The sequence below is a fragment of the Anarhichas minor genome, unplaced genomic scaffold, assembly GCF_050575085.1.
Source record: "Anarhichas minor isolate MPS153535 unplaced genomic scaffold, ASM5057508v1 ptg000045l, whole genome shotgun sequence".
NCBI lineage: Eukaryota > Metazoa > Chordata > Actinopteri > Perciformes > Anarhichadidae > Anarhichas > Anarhichas minor.
Window position 1 is genome coordinate 5888130 of NW_027466491.1, and position 21253 is coordinate 5909382.

Here is a 21253-nt window from a genome sequence, read left to right on the forward strand (position 1 = left end):
ATTTTTTTTTCTTTCTTCAAATTGCTTTTACATGTGCCGTTACCTAACATGGCGCAGGTGAAGCAATTCACTTATTATTGTTTCAGCATTTTTATTTTTGCAAAGCCACCATTAGAAGTCCCAGCCCATCACAATTGTTACTACATTTCCCCCAGAAAACACGTCATTGGTCTCACATATTCACTCATAAATACTGTTTATCTTTTTTTTTAAATTTGTCTATATACCGGTACATACATGCTTTGTACAAATGTACATTTTCCCGAGCGCTGGCCGTTAAATCCGAGGCTCTCTTTACACAGGCCCTATGAATATAATTATATGGAGGTGCAGTGGAGAGATTTAGTGCGAGCTTTATTGCTCTGCTATAGATTAAGATCTGCTGGCTATAGGTAGAGCAGATGAAGCCACAGCCTCCTTTTTATAGGACTAACTCCTTCACTCCTCGCTCGCTCGCTCGCTCTCTCTCTCTCATATATATATGCAGTGTCACTGCCCAACCGCCCTCCTTTCCTGCTCTCTCCCTGCTCCTGCTTTCCTGTTTCTTTTGCACATTTTGTCCTTATTTTTTCCACCTTAGCCGTTTTTAAAATGTGTCCTTCTTTGGCCTTGCTCGTCTGTGTCCTCTCATCCTCCCCCTTCTCTCTTTCTTGCTCTCTCTCTCTCTCTCTCTCTCTCTCTCTCTCTCTCTCTCTCTTTGTCCCTGGTGGGGTCTTATTAGAGTTGATGACAGGTTTCTGTGTATAGCCTAGGTTTTATTTTTAGTTCCCACTGCACAAGGCCAATGGCCCGCAGCCTTCAAGGAACCTCCGGGCTATTAAATACATGCTCGCATAAATGCCCTCGCTCCATTATAGTGGCAATGGCCTGCTTCGCAGTGACCCATAGGTGGCATTATTCCACCCGGCAACCACAGCGGCCCTCTTCATCTCATTCGGCCCTTGAGGCTTTTTAAAGCGGCGATCGCTAGCACCCATCATCATCATCATCATCATCATCATCATCACTGAAGCCCTAGCTGGCACTCAAGAAACAAACCCTTGTTTCTGCATGTCTCCGCCTTCCTTCCATTCCAACAATAATCTCTCTTCCATTAGAATTTCTCTGCCACTGGGCAAAGAAAATCTTTATGGCATTTCAGGGAAAATCCACCGGTGTGAATTGCATCCTTCTTCACAAAGCCACAATGGCCCCCCCCGCCCCCTCTTTGTATCTGCACTGATTACTCAAAACGCTCCTATTTCCCCAGGTCTGTTAGGCCTCCAGCCTTCTGCTCTCTCAATGTGTTGTGATGGTGCTTGATCTATGTTTGTGTTTGTGTTTTGAATGACTGCAGGGCCATCAAGAACGGCAAAGGGCTGCACAGCAAGAAGGAGGTTCCCATCCACAGAGTGGCGGATATCTCTGGGGTATGCGTCTTTTATATACACATGTTGTTATTGTACACAAGGGAATACGAAACGTTCCCACGTATGATGCGACGAGCATCTCTCGAAATGCACTCGTATCATTTTGATATTTTAAACTGTGTGCTCATTTGCAAAGATCACCGATGCCCCAAAAGTTACTGACTTGCTCCACCACCACGCAGTCGTTCTCAGAAGGTCGATCCATAATCCTCGCCCCCCCCCAATCCCTGATACTCGCAGCCAGTTTTCTCATCTTAAGGAAACTAAGCGGCCTCTAAAAATAATCGGAGCCATTAATAAAACCATCAGCGGTGCTCGGTCCTGGCTTGTTTACGTGTGCCCAGGGGCTTGATGGAGACATCATTTGGCTAATGAAGCCTGATTGGGAATGCTCACCAAATGAACATTAGTGCGGGAAACCCATAAAATCTCTCACTAACAAGTAATGGGCGATTGGTACACAATGCTTTTAAGCGCGTGTCTTCTGTTCGCAGGAGACCCTGGACGGTGGTTTTTAAATTTGATCCCTGTATGTTTTCTGTTCACCCCCCCCCACTCTCGCTCTCCTCTTCAATCTGTGTGACATGTTTTAGCTCCGTTATTAATTCTAGAGACACCGCTGACACTGTTTATTTCTAAAGGGACATTTGCTTTTCTTTTTTTTTTTAAGTTTTCACAAGGGATTTAGTCCTACATGGCTCGGGGCTGTCGATGTGCACTTCTGTACCAAAGTGCCGTCTTCATTAGGTCGCTATACGCTGCGGCCGTCCAAAGTTGTCAAACTGAGTGGCTGGGTTAGATGAGCTCACATGGAGAGCGGAGCAGCGGAGAGCGGACTGATGGCACTCACACAGACGTTAAATGCGGCACTGTAATGGGTCATTGTCGCTGGCTCGCTACTGTTCTTGCAGCCATCACCCTCACACCTTGTTGTTTTTTATATCTCACAACTCAAAATGCTATCAAACACCAAAGAAATATGCAAAAGCTGTAGCCGTTCAAGTGGCTTTTATGTATCTCTGTACTCGTCGACTAGCTATCTCCTACAGTTTGATAAGCCGCTTCACGGTCGACAGTGAATGGACTGAAAATTGAACTTCAGAAACATTAGCATCTCATTGTCTCTCTCAGTTGAGCTCTCTTGTAGTACTCACACTCGTAGGCTCTAGAGAGACATTCGGTTAATTTAATCAGGCCCTCTTTTTCTGCACTTGTCCTTTTTTTTAAATTTTAGCTCAGTTGTCCACCAGGTTTGTTGGTCATGTACTGTTTAACGCGCCATCGCTTGCATTTGAACAGAGGCATTCAGCCAAGTTATTAAAGCTCTTTTACACCAACAGGACTTTAGTGTCTGGCTAATAAGTGCACATTGCTCCGCATAACCGCTCTCAGGCGTGATGGTGGACGTTGTCATCATCGTAACCTCCCGGTGTCTTCTCGTGTCAGCAGGACAGATGAATTACTGGACCCTGTAAAAAATAATTATGACGGGGAATTGTTGTGCTGACTGAGCAGCCCTGTGCTATTTCATCAGGGGTTTAGTGCATTTTATACTTATAAACCCCCCCCCCCCCCCCCTGAACTTAACTGGCTAAATTGATCACATTCTATGTGCGGCAATGACTTGGGAGTAGTTTCAAGAGGGAGGTGTTCAATAATTAATTTACTTTAATAACAAAGAAAAAGCAATATATGCCACATCCTACTTCCAACCGGGGGTTTCGCACATCTCACTCATTAAAAGCTGTCCCAGTGACCCAGCGCAGGCTGTGGCTGGCTTTACGTTGCACAGCGATTGTGCTGCGTCATGCGTTTGTGCACCGCGGAGCCCTCCTGAACTCTCCCTTATTAGCGCCGACCCCGTCAGTGGTTTAAGTCACTGCCATTATATGCAGCTGCAACTCCTCCCCCTCTCTTAGCATTTCCAATCGGACGCGCACAGGATTTGCAGCACAGTCCAGGATCGTTGCCAGCCGGTGCCTGTAGCCGCGTGCATGTGCGCGTGCACACAGTTGTTTAGCTAGCTAGGCTAATGTAATGAGCGTTCTAAAGGACCAAAATAGCACATCCTTCCCCTCCCTTCCCTTCCCCTCTTTTCTTTTCCCTTTTCTCCGGTGTTGCCACACGCCCACACACAGCCGTGCACGTGCACAGGCGCTCCCCCACGTGGGAAATACACACTCTTATAACGTCTGCGTTCCTTTAGCTCGGCGGTAAAGGTTTGCTGAAAGGGATTATGTACATTGAGTGGGATGCGGTCACAAATAGAGCCCCGATAGGTTTATAAACGTATAGTGTAGGAGATGAACAGGGGGAGGAGGGTGGATGAAGCACTTGACTCACCTCGTACCTCCAAAGGTTGCATAATGAGGTCCTCTCCTCTCTCATGGCTCTTCCTTTTTTTTTCTGAACCAACTTAGACCGCACATCCCACTCGCTGCAGGTGCCGAGAATGTGTTTGTGTAAACGGCGGAGTGTTTGGTTCTGTCGTCCTCCCACTCGAGGGGCTATTTTGGACCGGAGTGGGTGGAGTTCAGGTGGTGCATCTCGCGGCTAAAGCACTAAACACACAGTGACCGATTGTTGTGCCTTGTTTTTTTAATTTTTTTTATCGTATATGAATCTGCCACTGCATCACCAGCCCTGCCTTGAATACGCAGGATTTAGCTCCGCGTGTAATTTTGGCGCAGGCACAACAATGAGCTCGTGACTCGCCCTTGCAGACGGAGATGGAGGCAGGAGGGGAGAGGATTATTTCTGATTGCACGAGCGGACTTCATCAGGCCTGACCACGATTTCGGGATATTCATAAAAAGCCCAAAGATTCTGGCGACAATTAATCCACGTAGTCTGTCTTTGGGATGATCTTTGTCACACTGTATCAAATACTTTCAATGTTCTATTTTCTAATAACTTGAAATATTGATGCACATTTAATGCATCAGATATCAACAGGTGTTCACAGGATTGTTTAATAGGATTGTTTTAAGGATTGATTAATTAACTGTTTCACAGTTAATTAAAAGAGCCAAATCTAAAAATGTGGTATTCTAATATTAAAAAAAATAAGTATCTTACAGGAAAGTTGCATACTTCATAAAAAGGGTGTCGCCTCAAGTATTATCTAAGCTCACCTCTCTTTCCTTTCCTTTGTCCATTAGGATTCGCAGAAAGCCAAGCAGTTTTTGCCCTTCCTGCAGAGGGCCGGCCGGTCAGAAGCTGTGGTGGAGTACGTCTTCAGCGGATCCCGCCTCAAGCTGTACATGCCCAAAGAAACCTGCCTCATCACGTTCCTCCTCGCCGGTGGGTAGAGCTCTTTCTCTGCGCGGGTCATCTAACCTACTCGCTAATGTCTTTGCATGCACTATTTGCTGCCATGTGAAAGTTTGTGTGTATTGGAGCAAATACATACACATTGAGACTTCTGCCAACTCGGGAGTGCAGAGTTCAGGCTGCGGCCACACCTCCCAGCAGGCCATCCTGACGGGGGCAAGGGGTACCACAGTCCGCCCTCGTTCATAACACCAGGGTTGGCATGAAGCACGTGTCCCCTCTGATCCCCCTCCCCCCCCCCTCTGTCTCTCTGCCAAGTTAGAAAAAGAGTCATGACCACCGCGTGTTTAAACTCCAGTGGCTGGGCAGGTGTTGGCAGGTTTTTAAAGCGGTCGAAGCTCGGTGTGACTGTCCTTCTCTTACTCCAAGTGTCTGAAAATGAAGTTGTGCCTTCTGGCGCTCAACAACAGTTAGTTTGTCCTTCTTACCTGAGATCGTTTTCGCTTGTCCGCTACCTGACGCGAGGTAAAGAGCCAGATAATCAACAAACCGCTGCAGCTCTATTTCTTCACAATGAATCGATTAGTCAGCGGGAAATATAATATCCAATAACCCGGGGAGATGTATTCCACTATTTCCTCACATTTGAATAAATGATGATAATAAAAATAAATTATTTTAGCATTTCCTCTCCATTTGTCCGTGTGAGAAACGGACGTTGGTTCCGAGCGAGATGTAGATGGTGTGATATACAGACTGTTTGATAGGAGGTCTAGTCGTTTATTTTGGCTCCTCGACCGCCTTGACAGTTTGCGCGAGTAATAAAAACACTGAGACTGTATCTTTGGCAGCCAACAATGATTTGCACATCCTTCCAGATCATGGGAATGGCGCGAATGCTTATCCCTTGCACAAGGAATGATGCTCTTTGTTATAGGCGCAGTAAAAAGCCGTTTCAATCCATCTCCATTTCTGTCACACGTTCTGCAGCCGCACGTTTCCAGTCGGACCAACGCCGTGCGTTTCTGGCACTCGGTTTAATTGTGCGTGGCTGAATCGTCGATGCATTAATTCATTTTGTAATTTGCTTCTGATTGTCTTTGCGATCCACTGATGCTTTTCGTAATTGCATTTTTTTTTTTTTTTCTTACTGACGCTACAAGTTTTTTTTGTAATGACGTGACCCCGGCCAATAAGCCGGCTTCGATATACGGACCCTGTGAGATTATTTATTTTTTAGCACTGGTTTGCAACAATTTGCCCTTAATGGGAGTGCTTAGTGAATGTCAGGTGGGTGTTTACATAGGCGGTCTACTTATGGAACCCTTTTATTAAATCAAAGGTTATTAGAAAAACCAGGAGAAGCACATCAGAGCCCATCGCCCCCTGAGCTTATTTGATTAAAGTCGTCCCCAGAAGAAAAGATTCATCTGCTGAACATGAGACGACGCGTATCGTCATTAATACACACAGAAGGCCACATTAGCCCTGATGGATGCAAACAATCCCGTCTTATTTTGTGTAATTTTAACCTCTATTCCAGTTAGAGACTTCGGTGCGAGTTATGTTTCGTGTCATCCTCATTGTCCCCTTTTTTCCCTCCGTCATCTTGTTTTTCTTTTTCCTTTCAGAGATGAGATCTAACGTTATGTCTGGTGGGCCGTGGCCTCGCTGTTTCTGTGCATGTATGTTGCTGTATGCACGGTTCTCCTTTATCCTGCTAACTGATGTGAAGCCATACATGAAATACAGCCCCTCATCGCCATCTCTACCTCTAATCTCCCAGCGCTTCCTGTCTCCTTCCACTCTCCCCGTCGAAGTTATCTTTCCCATGTTTTATTCACCCGTCTGCACCACGGGCTGCGTTTCTGAAATGACACACCGCTGATAAATTGGCTGCCACGAGCCTCTCGTGTTTGTCTGTGTACGAAAGCGCCAGACGCCCTTTTGACCTCTTCTCTTTCAACTACCGCGTATCCCCGTCAGATAATGAGTCGCGTTGAGAGCTGATCTCAGTCATGCGTTTCTTTTCCTCCGTGTTTTAAACTTCAATAGGCCTCTCATCGTAGCCGTGTCTTACCCGGCTGGATATAGTGATGTACATATTGAAGAGAATACAAAAAAACATTTGTTCAAAAGTCAATTGAAAGAATGGAGAATGTCTTGTGACGTTTGTATTAAACTCAACTCTTCTGTTGCGTTATATATGCACGGGGTATATACTTTTAAACAATGTCGTAAGGTATGACCGTAGTACTTTTACGAGATCAAGTATCACAATTATTTCTAATTATCACTTTCATTCGATATTAGGTCGTAAGCTGAGCTCCGTAATTGTAAGTCGCTTTGAGTAAATAATGACTACATGCGGACACGTGGAGAATATATTCTGAGGACGCTGCTGTCAAAACAAGTCTTGCATTAGTCATCTGCTTCATTAGCCCCGTTGTCTTCGTACTGTATTCATCAAGGCCACATTTTTATCCTTTAACAATGTCGTGGGAGGCCATTGAAGAACAAACTGTTTACAGAAAAGCTGCGAATGAAATGATCCCAAGGCAGTAAGTGATGTAACAAAGCCAGTCACAAATTATAATGGCAAACACACAGAACATTGATCTTTGAATGTGAACTACCAGCTTGCTTATAGCCGCCGGCGTCTTTTCTCCCTCTTTCAGCCATATTATTTGTCCTGGTTTAATACTGAACCCCATTCACAGTTTGTTTTCCACCGAGGTGCCTCAACGCCTCGGTATCTTCCTCGCACATAGTCTCCTTCCTTTTCCTTGATTGGTAAAGACAGTGCTTTAAGAAAGAATATGTGAGGGAGGGGGGACAAAGGGGAGAGAGAGAGAGAGAGAGAGAGAGAGAGAGAGATGCCCATGCTTCAAAGAGGGCCGGAGGTGTGCTTCGGGAGATGAAGGGAAGTTCCCTTTCCTCTCCTCCCACGTCACCTTTCCTTTCTTCTCCTCCTGGCCCGCGTGGTGCCACTTCTGTATCCAAGTTTGATAAAGGGTAAAGGAGTCATCCTGTCTCCGAAAGGGAAAGGATGGCTTCTACGCAGGAAAGGGATTTGAGAATATGGAGGGGGGGATGAAGGAGAAACATGATGAAAGGAGGAAGAGGTGAAGTAAGAGCTGTGGAGGCAGAACGGACAGGGGAGGGCAAAGAGAAGTGGGTTTAGTAAAGGGCTGACAAAAAGAAAGTACAATTGATGTAGAGTACGTGGGTATAGAGGCCTGTTGAAGCTAAGGGAGACCAAGCGGGGAAGAAGGGCCATAAAAAGTTTACTAGCTTCAATGGCTTTCGAGTTTCCAGCGGAGGCCGCGGCAGGTGAAGCGTACTTTCAAAGTTACTCAGAAAAGGTATGTCGAGCAGCAGTCTGTCAAAAAGATGGAGCACCCATCACTCGGACACAAAGATCTCCAGTGTCAGCAAGAAGCATTAGCCGTGTGTGTGTGTGTGTGTGCACACACCTGTATAGTGGTACACTTCCTGCAGTGTGTGAGTGCAGGAGATGGAGAAGTGGAGCAGAGAATCTGTAGACTTATACCCTTAAAAACAGAAAAGTTTAGCACAGTAGCAAATTAAAATGTTCCTGTGCTCTTCCATGACCTCGACATAGAAGTGTGACGGCAGCGCTGCATCTCATCCAGATGTTTTAAGGTCCGCCACATAATACAGTTGCTGGTAAGCAGGAAATAATCAGGTCCTAATAACGCTTCACTGTAAAGCTATAAGCTGTGATCTTGAACATAAAGAGCCGCATCGGCCGACAACAAATCAATCATCCGCCACCGCCGACGCTCACGTCTCACCCCAACTACTGCTTAACCCTAATAAATAACAAATTGCGTTTGCTATGCATGAGAAATAATTAAATGTGAATTTCATTATAGATGATTATGCCTCTGTCTAGTGAAGGTGACATCTGATTTGTGCTCCAGTGTATAACCGTAATTTCTAATAAGTAACATTTTACAGCCCACTCCTCACCCGGGTTGCGTTATCCAGCCTGCTTCTGCACAACGGACGCTTTTGATTGAAAGGATCACGTCCTTGAAAAGATGCTGAACTTCTCAACATTCCCCCGTTTATTCTGACAAACCAAATATTACACGTGCAATGTTTAGAACACATTCATACATCAGAGAGAGCCGTGGTGAGATAACGGTAAGACGGAGCGATGGATGGTGAGGATAAAAGAGAGAGATAGTCCAACGAGCCCCTCATTCACCCTCTATCTCCTCTATCTCCTGCCTCCCTGCATCTTTCACTCACTGGTGAACTTCCTGCTCGGGACTCATGACTCATGACAAGGAGGGAGGGGGGGCTACTCATACAGGGAAGATTAATAACACGGCAAGCACATTTAAATGGCATGTCGTACGGGTGATGGAGGCACACCTCCGCAGCTTTTTAGGTCTTAGTTTGTTTGCCTGTCGCTGTGCTAATTATGTCCCGTCAACAGCTTGTCAAAAAAAAAAAATCGAGAGATGGTAACTTAATAACATTTAAAAGATGGACGCTAATGGGTTTCATGCTGAGCCGACCGCGTCCTGCGAGTATCCATTTGTAGCTGCACACGGTGCCACGGTGAGAGCTCGACGCATCCGGCAGGTTATGAGCAAAAAGTCGGTAGATCAATATTTACATTATTGTTGTAGGGAAATTGTGACATGATGCATGCGTGTGTAAATTGCAGTGATGACACTAATGGCACAGCAGCCGCACATCACTATATTCCCCCCCGTCCCCCCCGTCCCCCCCCCCCCCCCCAGACACATCTCCACAAGATGAAGCTCATTATCTCGCCTGGCTCAGTAGCGGAAGAGAGGTCGACTCGATGCTGTTCCCGCTGTATGCCGGGTCAACTGAAAACACATTCATTTACGGGCGCATGGAAATATATTAGAAAGGAAACTGCTTGGCAGAAATGAATGCGTGTCATTTCATCCAATTAGTTTTGGTTTCCGGGAACCGGAATGAAGACCATTCCTCGCTGGAAACAACGCAGCCTGTACGTGTCAGTGTTACAGTTGTAGTATTACACTACTCTTACAAGTACTCCGGTTGAATAGTATGGCAGTGGGATTAGGAAAGAACAGTTAATGGGGAGATATACATTCACGGTATTATATTGGTATACATGGAAAACATGCTGCACACCAGCGTCCTGTGTGTGTGTGTGTGTGTGTGTGTGTTTGCTTATCCGTGTAGTGTGACGTCGGTATGTCTCGTCAGTCTTCGAGATCAGATAAGATGGACATCCTGTCGTTTGACCCAGATGTTTATCCCGGTGACGGGCCTGAGTTATGTATCAGGGTGCAGGTTGGAATTGGCTGTGCTAAGTGACTCCCTGGCTTGGTCTAAATGCTGCAGGGAGTGTGTGTGTGTGTGTGAGTGTGAGAGAGAGTCGTAGATATTGAGTAGAGTTAAAAAAAAGTGTCTTTTTAGGAGAGCCTGTGTGTGTATTTGACTGCAGATATGGATTTATGTCTCAGACATATTTTAATGGACTTCATACATGGGATCACTACATTCATTTTTTGATTAATAATCCCATTATTTTTTTCTTTGTAATGTTTGTTTGGGTTGTTTTCGCTTGGGCTGATTTAACAATTGTTCCTTGTGTGTGCCCGGAAAGCCCTTTGAGTCATTATGCTACAACATTAAACACTACTTCTGTGTATTACAATCCCAAGCAGTCACCATTCCTTCGCCTTCCGCGCTCCATTCACACGGTTGAACGCACTTATTTTAAGTGACTTTGCATAAAAGCTTCAGCTAAATTAACACAATGTAATGTAGTCTTTTCTATGGATTATGTTCGGAAAAACACCGCTCCAGCTCTTATCGTGGCTCCGGCCAACCCACCTCCCTCTCTCGCAATTACTTCATACACCTTATTTTTTGCAAGCGTGTGCAGTATTCACCCTGCCATTGTCTTTCCTCTCTTTTTCCTCTTCTCTTTATTCTGCATCCCTCCTCTTCTCTTTATTCTGCATCCCTCCTCTTCTCTTTATTCTGCATCCCTCTTCTCTTTATTCTGCATCCCTCCTCTTCTCTTTATTCTGCATCCCTCCTCTGTCCTCTTCTCTTTATTCTGCATCCCTCCTCTTCTCTTTATTCTGCATCCCTCCTCTTCTCTTTATTCTGCATCCCTCCTCTGTCCTCTTCTCTTTATTCTGCATCCCTCCTCTTCTCTTTATTCTGCATCCCTCCTCTGTCCTCTTCTCTTTATTCTGCATCCCTCCTCTGTCCTCTTCTCTTTATTCTGCATCCCTCCTCTTCTCTTTATTCTGCATCCCTCCTCTTCTCTTTATTCTGCATCCCTCCTCTGTCCTCTCTCTTTATTCTGCATCCCTCTTCTCTTTATTCTGCATCCCTCCTCTTCTCTTTATTCTGCATCCCTCCTCTGTCCTCTTCTCTTTATTCTGCATCCCTCTTCTCTTTATTCTGCATCCCTCCTCTTCTCTTTATTCTGCATCCCTCCTCTGTCCTCTCTCTTTATTCTGCATCCCTCTTCTCTTTATTCTGCATCCCTCCTCTTCTCTTTATTCTGCATCCCTCCTCTGTCCTCTCTCTTTATTCTGCATCCCTCTTCTCTTTATTCTGCATCCCTCCTCTTCTCTTTATTCTGCATCCCTCCTCTGTCCTCTTCTCTTTATTCTGGCACTGTTGTAGCCACAGTGTCCCACGTGGAAGCCCTGTCCTGGTCCACTTCTATAAATACTTTCAGATGATCTTGGCTATCAGTGCCTCCTCCTCCTCCTCCTCCTCCTCCTCCTCCGCTCTTCAGAAAGCTTTTTAATTTAATTTAATTAAATATTTGAATATAGTAGGATACAATAAATCATTTTAGTGAAAAGATGCAAATGTTTTAATGCAAAACTCCAATTTGCATGTCTAATTGTTTTTAATGCTCCCTGCTGTAAACTGAAGACATTACGTCTTTCAAAAAGTTGACTCGGCAGTTCTTCATTTGGCGCTGACTCATTTCGCCAATCCCGGGTCATTTTCCCGTCCTCTGCCGGTGTGAATACGCTGATGTGTCCTGTTCTTGTGCTCATAACTGGGACAGACATGGGCAGAGGTTTCTGTAGGGAACAGAAAGTTCTTCTATCTCGTTCTAAAATCAGCCAATGGGGGCCTGCCATAAAACCTCTACCACAGTTCTGCAATTCAGTAAAAGAAAAAAAAAAAAAAAAAAAAAGGAATAATAATTCAAATGTGGCTTGTATAACATAGCTTAAGATATTTCCTCTGCTCGTATTAACAGAGAGAAGAGCAGCCAAGACTTAGAAACACCTGGTACACAGTGTCCCAGATTAACGTCACTGTCGAGCACCGTTGCATTCACTGATTTTAAGATGAAAGTACCAACGTCAAATGGGTGTTCTTATTTAAGGGGGGGGGGGGGAATCATACAATCTTAAATTCTGTGTACGGTTGCCATCCCCCAATCTAAGAAACGCATCATCTAATATATTCTTAAGCACACACGGCTATGCCAAGTGCTTTCATTTTTTTTTCCCCGTCACCGTCACATTGGAGCAGGAGCTCAGCGGCGTTCTCTGGAGTGAGAAGTGGAAACTCCCTTCATATGAATTCATCATCAGTCAATGGAAACCCAGGGGAGCACGGGGAGAACATGCCAGACCTGCATGGAAAATAATTCATGGCTTGGTGACCATGGCCCGAACGCATCGCTTTTCCCCCTCTATACACATGCAGTGTAACGTATAGTACGTCCTAAGGGACAAGGAGCGAGTGTCACTTTAAGCTAGGTGTGCTCCTGCAGTAGAGGCTGTGCATGCACGACTCCTAGTGTGTGAAGACTTTGGACAAAACTTAAACTTCCTGTAAGGGAAAGCCTCTCTCTGCCTTACAGTCGCATTCATCTTCAGACACAAACTCTCTCCTATGCGTATACCCTTTTCTTGCATAATCCTCCCTTTATCGCGGTGTATTCTTTCACACGGGGCGAACATGTAACAATACAGGCTCGGAAGCCCTTTGTGTACTCCGGATTGAACCCTTGGTGACCAATTATGCATTGAGTGCTGATGATATAGTGTGGCTGGTTGATATGTGCCACGTACGCACCTTTTGTGAAATACTATTGCTAAGTGATTGTGACCTCGACCTGTTAAGAGGGATGAGACGGATGCGTGATGCGGCATCAGTTGTTCAAAGTGCCACAGGTCCTGAAACCTGGATAATATTCTAGCAACTGACAAACAGATATTCATATTAATGCCCACAGTATTTCAGAATCTTTTTTTTGGTACAAATCCAGTTATGTCTCTTGGTGTTTCAGCACTTATCAAGCCACATCAATGTTAACCTCGGGACATCGTGCTGTTCTTGTGATTAGCTGCCACGTTGACCTTTTTAACTCTTAACGTAATTGTGTTGTCTCTGGCCAGGTATCGAATGTCCACGCAGTTCCAGGAATATGCCCGGAGGGGTGCAGGTGGCGGAGCCCTTCAGTGACGAGGCCATGCTGTTCACCAAAGAGCTGGTGCTGCAGAGGGAGGTAAGCGAAGCGGTGCAGCGCCATATTCTGCTCCCGGTCTCGTCGATTCCCTGCTGTTTCAGTGCCCGTTCCCGTGTTCGCTCACTCTCGGGTGTTCTGCTGTTTTGGCGCCCACGTGGCTGCATTTTATTTTCACACTCCCAGTGTCAAGTTTAGTCTGCTTTTGAGCACAAGGCTCACTTTTGTTCAGATGTGTGAGAAGAATAATGTCTATTAAACTTTAAATTATTACACTGAAAACCACAGTAGCTGCTTTGGCTTGGAAACACTTCTCCATCAGGCGTTCTGGCTTTGTGTTCGTGCGATCGCCACATTGTTCCAAGACCATTTATTTTGAGCAACACATTTTAAAACTTCTTTAATTTCATTTTTGTACTTAAAAAAAAAAAAAAAAGCAAGAAGTAAGTGAAAAAATATGGAATTATTTGGTTGTCCAAGCAATTTGTCAAGTAAACACACTATTTAGGAGACGTTCTTTAAAGACAGGATGGATCTTGTTTGGACAATTTTTACACAAACATCCAGGACCGTAATTCATGTTTTTCCTTTTGCCTTCGACAGTCTGACATTTGTTTTGAAGCCCGACATCAGAAACAGGCAGCACAGGGGTCGGTCCACTGACTTTAACACGCTCATTAAATTGTTTACTCCCAAATGATCTTTATTACAACATTTACAGCACATGTACCTTGAGTGCTGTAGAATCTCAATAAAAGCCAACCCCCGAAAGTGACCACAATCAAGTAGACACACACACACACACACACACACAGACACAGACATTCCTCCCCCGCTTACTCCCAGTTTATGGAAAGCTCACCTGATAGTGGATCAGAGCTCCTGGGCTTTAGAAACCTCCACTGTGTGCCTGTTCATTCTCATGCTAATAGGTTTTTATAAGAAGCGGTGAACGGACCAGAACCATAATGGAACCAACAATAATCCTGCCACCACTTATCCGGTGCCACACACTCCCTCTCTTTCGCTCGCTTTGACTCCCACTCTCCTCCTATCGCCGTTTTTGAAGGGCTATTTTTTTTTGCGTAGGGCGGCTGACTCCCCTGTTCCTCCGCTGTTTAATTGTCATGGAAATGTAGCCTCGGCCCGGCGTTGGCGGTGGACTGCAGTTCGTGTGTCTGGTTTTTGTGTGTGTGATCGGCGAGCCAGTGGTATCGCTTGGATCAAACAAATCATTAATGCAAGCAACAGGGGATTTTTGATTGACACCCTCCATGAGTCAGTGCAGTGCAGAGGTTTCTCCAGCACTGACATGTTGCTATGAATTGTTATTATTCTCACGGATGCACATATATAAGCGCAGATGCATAATTAATCAGATTTATAAGACTTTGTACACATGCCTGGCCATACTCTGCTCGGCCTTTTTCGAATGCGAAATGAAGTTATGCGCATAGCCTCCTCCGTCCGTACACACGCACGCACTTTCTCACACATTTTCTCCCTTGCCAGTCATCAGTGGTGTCAGCAAGTTTTTTTTTTCGCAGATAGCAGGCAGCTAGCAGGACTGAGTCATCTAATGAGTGCGGGGGCTGGTTGGCTGGCTGCACTGACCTGCTGTTACGGGCTAATACGAACACAAACACACTCGCTCTCAAACGGACACGTTCAAGTAGAGAACAACACAGTTAAGCTTTCACACATGAGACCTGTCACTTTTCCAAAAAAATAAAGGAAAAAAGAAGAAGGCGAAATCATTATCTAGAAGTTACCGGTTGAAAATCCCTGTTAAGAATCCCCTCGTTGAAAAGGACCCATCTAGCTGGAACAGAGGAAAACGATGAGTGCGATGTTCTACACAATGCCCGACACTGAAACAGGAGAGCGTGGCATCGATGGAGTGAAAAAGGTGAGAGGAAGTGCAGAAGCTCTCAACGAGAGACGAGCGAGCAGCGGCAGAATAAAAAGGGCGCGATCCCTCCTCGTCTCCTTCTCTCCTCTCCTCTCGTCAAACGGGTCATTAATGTGTGTGTCAGCGTGAACGCGCATCATTTGATTTCATTAGCGTAAGATTCTGCTCTGAATAGCGACTGATTGCGGACGCCTTTCGGAAAGATGGCCTCGCGTGAATGACATTTGATTCGGGTTTATTTTGCGTTCATCACATATTTCTCTCGCTCGCGCCGCTCGACAACCATTTTTGAGTTGTGTGGGGCTTTGTTGATCTGATGGCTCAATGTATGTCACACTTCGAGCTGTTGAAAGTGGGTTTAAGTGCAGGCATGAGCACGTTTTTCCTCTTTTCGTTCCCGCTTTCTCTTTTCCCACTCATATGTGCCTCGTTCTTGCCTCCCCAGTTTTAAAATCTCTGACTGACATTCGCTCTCAGCTCCCTCCCTCCTCGCCTGCCATTCGGCCCCATCCCCTCCTTCCTCCATTTCTCTCTCTCTCTAAACTGCCACACAGGCGTGTCTTAATTTCTCCTGATGCCGGAACGCATAATTGATGTGGCAGCCAGTGAAGGGAGAGACCCTGGTTTTCTGTCTCCTCTATTTACCCCACCACCGCCGTCTCTGCCACGTTTTAGGATTTCTCTCACTTTCAAAAAATCGCTTTTGTGTTTATCTGCTCGTGTCTTCTTTTATGCCTCCCTCCCTTCCTTCTTCCTCTCCTTCCCTGTCTCTCTCTCTCTCTCTCTCCCCCTCCCTGCTCTCGCTGCCTTGTTAATCTCTGACAGACAGCGCTCCCGTTCCCAGTATGGAACTGAAACAGCGGCACAGCATTCTGAAAACACATTGGTAAACACCACTCCCCAGACACTTCCCTTTTATTTTAATGTCTTCCATTTAATTTCTCTCACCTCCTACCTTCCATTGACAAAAATAAGCAAAAGCATCCATTCAGACTCTCTCTCTCTCTCTCTCTCACTCACTCTCTCTCTTCTTAGCTTTTGGGTGGCAACTTCAAACGCTGAGCCTCACCAGGAAGGGAGGAGGACGGAAGACTTTTACCGCATTGACGCTTTTATCTGGGATGAGTCAGCCAGAGACGGGACATAATTAATGGCGTAGCGATGGTTAATAAAATAAACACGTCGGCGAGACAATATTTAAACGGTTTCCCAGCGTCTCATTAAAACAGTGTATGTTTAATAAGTCTCATTCCGAGCTGAGAGGGCTGCCATTTCAGAAATGTGATGCCGGCGTCAAAGTAAGGCGCGTCATACTTCAAAGACCTGTGCATAAAAAACATAGTTGATACTCTCAAGGGGGATGAATATTGTTTTTTATATATATTAAATTTCAGCTTCTGCTGCATTTGCATAATTTCATATTTTTCTATTCCAGTAACCAGTTGCATAGTTGTGTTTGTGATATTTTATTTTGGAGTTTCCGGTTGGAAAATATACAGATGCAGGCAGGAGAGGAAGCAGGAATAAGGAAAGAGGCTGAATTAGAGATGCAGGTACGAGAGCCGGCTAAGTGGACAGTAATGTGCGACGGACTGATCCACCTACGTCCACCATCAGTCCTGTTGACCTCATTCAGTCTGGGTGGTCCCTCATCTACTGCCCACTCTCCGACTATTTATCCAATCCACACGCAGAGATGCTCGCGCAGCTTCCATTCTGTCACTCACCTCTTGGCACGTGAAGACAAACGTGCACGTACAGCATATGAAGCGTCCATGGTGCGTTGTTTTTGTTTGAAACCCAAAGTCGTAGTCGTTATTATCGTTCCAAGTCCTCCAGTCCCTGCAAACTTGTCTATTTAGTATGAAATTATATTTTCAATCGATGTATGAGTAGCCATGGTGGAGTTACTTCTTTAAAGTTTGACAGTAGTGTACTTCATCATACTTTAAAAACACCTCACTTTTCAGCTGCAGTTGAAAAGAAATGGCACGGTAATGATAACACATGTTAATTGCAGTAATCAGGCAAGAAAAACCCCAGAAAAAACATTTCATTTGCTTTCTAACATAATTGCCTTCGTCCCAACACGCACAAACACTGACGGGCACCTACCTCTGTCTCTGTGCAGAATGTCAGTTTTCGGTGTCTCCCTCACGTCCCGAACCCTGCCTGGACGCGCTTTTAAAAAAACGTGCCCCCCGCCGTATATGTGGGTGGGGGGGGGCAGGCTGCCTGCAGACCTGCGGGAGGCGTTGTTGTGAGTCACCGTGCTAATGCCTGCCTCGACAGATCTCGGAGCTCTCCGCTTTAATAACTGCTCTTGGTGAGCGTTTTAATTAAACGTTAATACGTCCAACACCTTTTGTAATTTCCAGAGGATTGTGCTTTCTGTTCCCTGCGTGGTGATTCTTCAAGTACCACTGTCACACGTATAAATAGGTAGGGCTGGACCCGAATATTTAAGTATTAATTCGCTAGGTAGCTATTTTAAAAACGGAAAGAAACGACTACGGAAGCTCCAAAGCCCTTTAAAGATGGTTTTGGGGACATTCTTATAAATAAGCAGCACGTAGCAATTGGATAATTGAAGTGTTATCGAGTTGTCTTTTCTTCCATCTCTGTGGTCAATGCAACTCCAATCAATTCATTTTGCATTCTTCACACACACACACACACACACACACACACACACACACACACACACACACACACACACACAGGCGCACAGAATGCATCCTTCATGCAGTTGAGCCTCTTTTCTACGTCTTATTTTGTCTTTCAGGGCTGCAGGAGAGCATCGGATTTCTCCACAGCCTCCATGCTCTCGCATTGATTTCCGATCACGCTTGAATTATTTTGGCATGAGGCCGATTACACAAGTGCTGCTTTGACTATGTCTCCTCCTGCCCCCCCCCGGCCCGTTTTGTTTCGACGTCCATATGCGCCTTTTGCGTCTATTTTTGACTTGTTTTTCCATTTTTTTTTTTTTCATTTTTTTGTTTTGCGTAAGCATGCATGGATGTGTGTGTGTGACTGTGTGTGAGAGGGAGAATATGAGTACACAGAATGAATAATGCATGGTGTGGTTTCCTGGTCAGCGAGACAGACGGACGGTGGAGACGGTGAACAGCCCCTCGGGTCCCTTTCCCTCCACCACACACTGTAGTTAAACCACGTGTGCAGAAGCCGGCCCCACATCCAGATGACTGGCATCGGCCCCCGTCCATTCATAACCGCAGCAGCCTGGACTCCATCCACACCACAAATATCGAACCCTTTTTACCATCAAATAATAGCTCATTCTACTAGTGTTACCGACAGCACCATACTGTTGTGTAGTGCTATGTTTATGGGTATCATATGAGTGATATGACCACGTTGCACCAAAATGAATCATCATTCCCCCCCCCGTCGAGCCTAATGTCATTAAAAGCACTTCTTTATTATTGACTTATGACCATTAATTCTGATGCTCACAGAAAGACCGCGTGCACTGCAAGCGTCTTAATTGGTGTGGCGGGGGAAAGGTTGCAAACGTAGCGCTGCTCGGCCCGTTTGTGTGTGTGTGTGTGTTCCTTGAAAATGGCGGATTAAAGCCTGAAGGTGAGCGGAGCGGCCCCGCGTACACACATTCACACCATCGCGCTGACGGGAGAGATAGATGGGCCTGAATAGAGATGGAGAGATGAGAGGAAGGGAGGAACCACGCTCGCTGCTTTATCGCCCCAACTCGTTTACGAGGGCGACCTTGTGCTTAACGTGTGTGTGTGTGTGTGTGTGTGTGAGAGAGAGAGAGAGAGATGGGATTGCGACTTCACTGTCCACCCTGATAAGCATACCCTGGAAACAGTGCAGAGACACACAGGCACACACTGTGCTCGGGGACCAGCCGAATCCTCTTAGCCTTTCCCTCTACATGAAGGACACTGCAGCACTCTTCCACATCAATGAGGGCGGTGGTATAATGCTCTCATACACTTGCACTGTACTGTCTCACACTGTATCACTCAGTGTGTTCATCTCATCTTTAATTCTCTTTCTTTTCCTGCGTTTTCCCTTTCTTTTGTTCTCTACTGTTTTTTTCCCCCTCCGACGTTGGTCTACATTTCAGCCGCTTTTCTGTTTGATTTTGAGGACATGACTTGCTGTTAGAGAGCATTGTGTGTGTGTGTGTGTGTGTGTGTGTGTGTGTGTGTGTGTGTGTGTGTGTGTGTGTGTGTGTGTGTGTGTGTGTGTGTGTGTGTGTGTGTGTGTGTGTGTGTGTGTGTGTGTGTGTGTGTGTGTGTGTGTGTGTGTGTGTGTGTGTGTGTGTGTGTGTGTGTGTGTGTGTGCTCACCATCCTAGACAAAGATTTCTGAAATGATTGTTGAACCGAAGGCCAGAAGACTGAATGTTTCGTATTTGAAGCAGCTGGAGAACGAGAAAAGACTTCCATTGTCTTTTCTCGTTTTGTTTTTTTTGGCCTTTGCTCGGTCGTACTCTGGTCTCTTTCCCCTTAAAAAAAAAAAAAAAAATAGCCAAACTCCATATTGAATTCTGGTCCATCTGAGAGTACTGCAGGCGCCGGCCAGATAGCCAGTGGCTGTTTCAATAAACACGCCATTACCTGTCTCATTATTCAGCGTCTGTACTTCTTTCTTCTTTATTGTCTTCGCCTTCTCTCTCTCCCCGTTTATTGTTCGAACAGCTTTGCCAGGAATGACGAACTGAGGAAAATGGTTAATATATAAAAGAAAGTAATATGTTGAAATGAGAGTTGCAATATCGACGAGTTTATTGAATGAGGCCAGTCTAGTTGGGCACACTCAATAACTCAATAGTCAGCTGACAGTTGGACCCATTTAAGCCTTGTTTTGGCTTTTTTACCACAAACGAGGAGGTTATATAAATGTCCCTGGTATTTACGTAAAGGTCTACTTTAAATCGAATGCGTTTCTCTTTAATAATTAGATATTAGATGGAAACAATGTGTGAAAAAGTTATTATGTTTAGTATTTTCCCAGCGTCGTCTTGTTCATCCTCCTTCGGTCAGCTGATTCTGCCCCGTGAGGCAGCTTCATTTTTATTGCTTCTCTCTTAATTTACTATTATTGTGGTCTCGCCTCACCATTCTCTTCACTTGACTGGCATTTTATGTTCCTCACTAAATGAATGTTAGCATTTGCACACACACACACACACACACACACACTTCAATTCTCCTTTTTGTTTTGTCACCGTTGTCTCTCATTCCCCCGACATGCACCCTTTCAGTGATTTATTTTTTTGCGTGCACCATTTACTTTCATTAACCTTTTCCTCCGGTGTGCCCCTCCGTCAGCCCCGACGCACAAGGAAAATACTCACTCGCACACGAACGAACACCCAAACACCCCCCACCCTCCCCGCTTCATCACCTTCTGAGGTGTTTGTTACCTAAACAATGGACGCCGTTACAAAAATGCCGTGCGATCGGCTTCAGAGGCAAAAGCAAGAGTGTGTTGAACTTCATTGCAAGCAAATAAATCCTTTTCTTATCTGAAAACGTTTTATTTCTTTGTGTAAAAAATTTGCTTAAAATGAGTGTGCTTATTGACATGCACGACCATAACTTGCGTCGCAGTCTGACCTACATAGAGCTCAGTACTATAAATGGTCCATGTCCTTCACCATATGTCCGTGGAATCTCCTGTGTGAGGCTCTCGGCCTCCGAGCTTTATTGATGCTTGGATTGATCCGAATTCCGTTGCTGATCGTGACACACAGACAGCTTTGGACGGACAAAAACACATTCATCTGTGTGTGTGTGTGTGTGTGTGTGTGTGTGTGTGTGTGTGTGTGTGTGTGTGTGTGTGTGTGTGTCTCCACCGTGCTCACATCAGATACAAACATAGACGCGTTAGATGTAATAAAGTGACGTTAACTGTATCTACTTGTAGCTTCTTCCACCCTGGGACATATGTAGAGGGAATATGCGGAGGAATTACTTTCTCAGTCATCTCTAACATGCATGAAAGAGTGTGTGTGTGTGTGTGTGTAGGCAAGCGCAGAGCAGATACCAAGCTTTCAGTCTTTCTAATGGTTCCCTTGACAACACAGCGGTTGCTACACATCGACATAGAGTTGGCTGTAGGGTTTAAAAGCATACCACACACACACACACACACACACACACAC

General features: G+C 45.4%; 1 protein-coding gene across 2 annotated transcripts in view; it reads left to right on the forward strand.

Moving 5' to 3' along the window:
* Window positions 1-21253, forward strand: part of snd1 (staphylococcal nuclease and tudor domain containing 1) — a 142281-nt gene that overhangs the window by 30535 nt on the left and 90493 nt on the right. For both annotated transcript variants that reach the window (XM_076111853.1, XM_076111852.1), the window contains exons 14-16: window positions 1337-1409; window positions 4571-4712; window positions 13115-13224. In XM_076111853.1, coding sequence (XP_075967968.1) covers window positions 1337-1409; window positions 4571-4712; window positions 13115-13224 — 325 coding nt within the window. The remainder of the gene's footprint in view (window positions 1-1336; window positions 1410-4570; window positions 4713-13114; window positions 13225-21253) is intronic.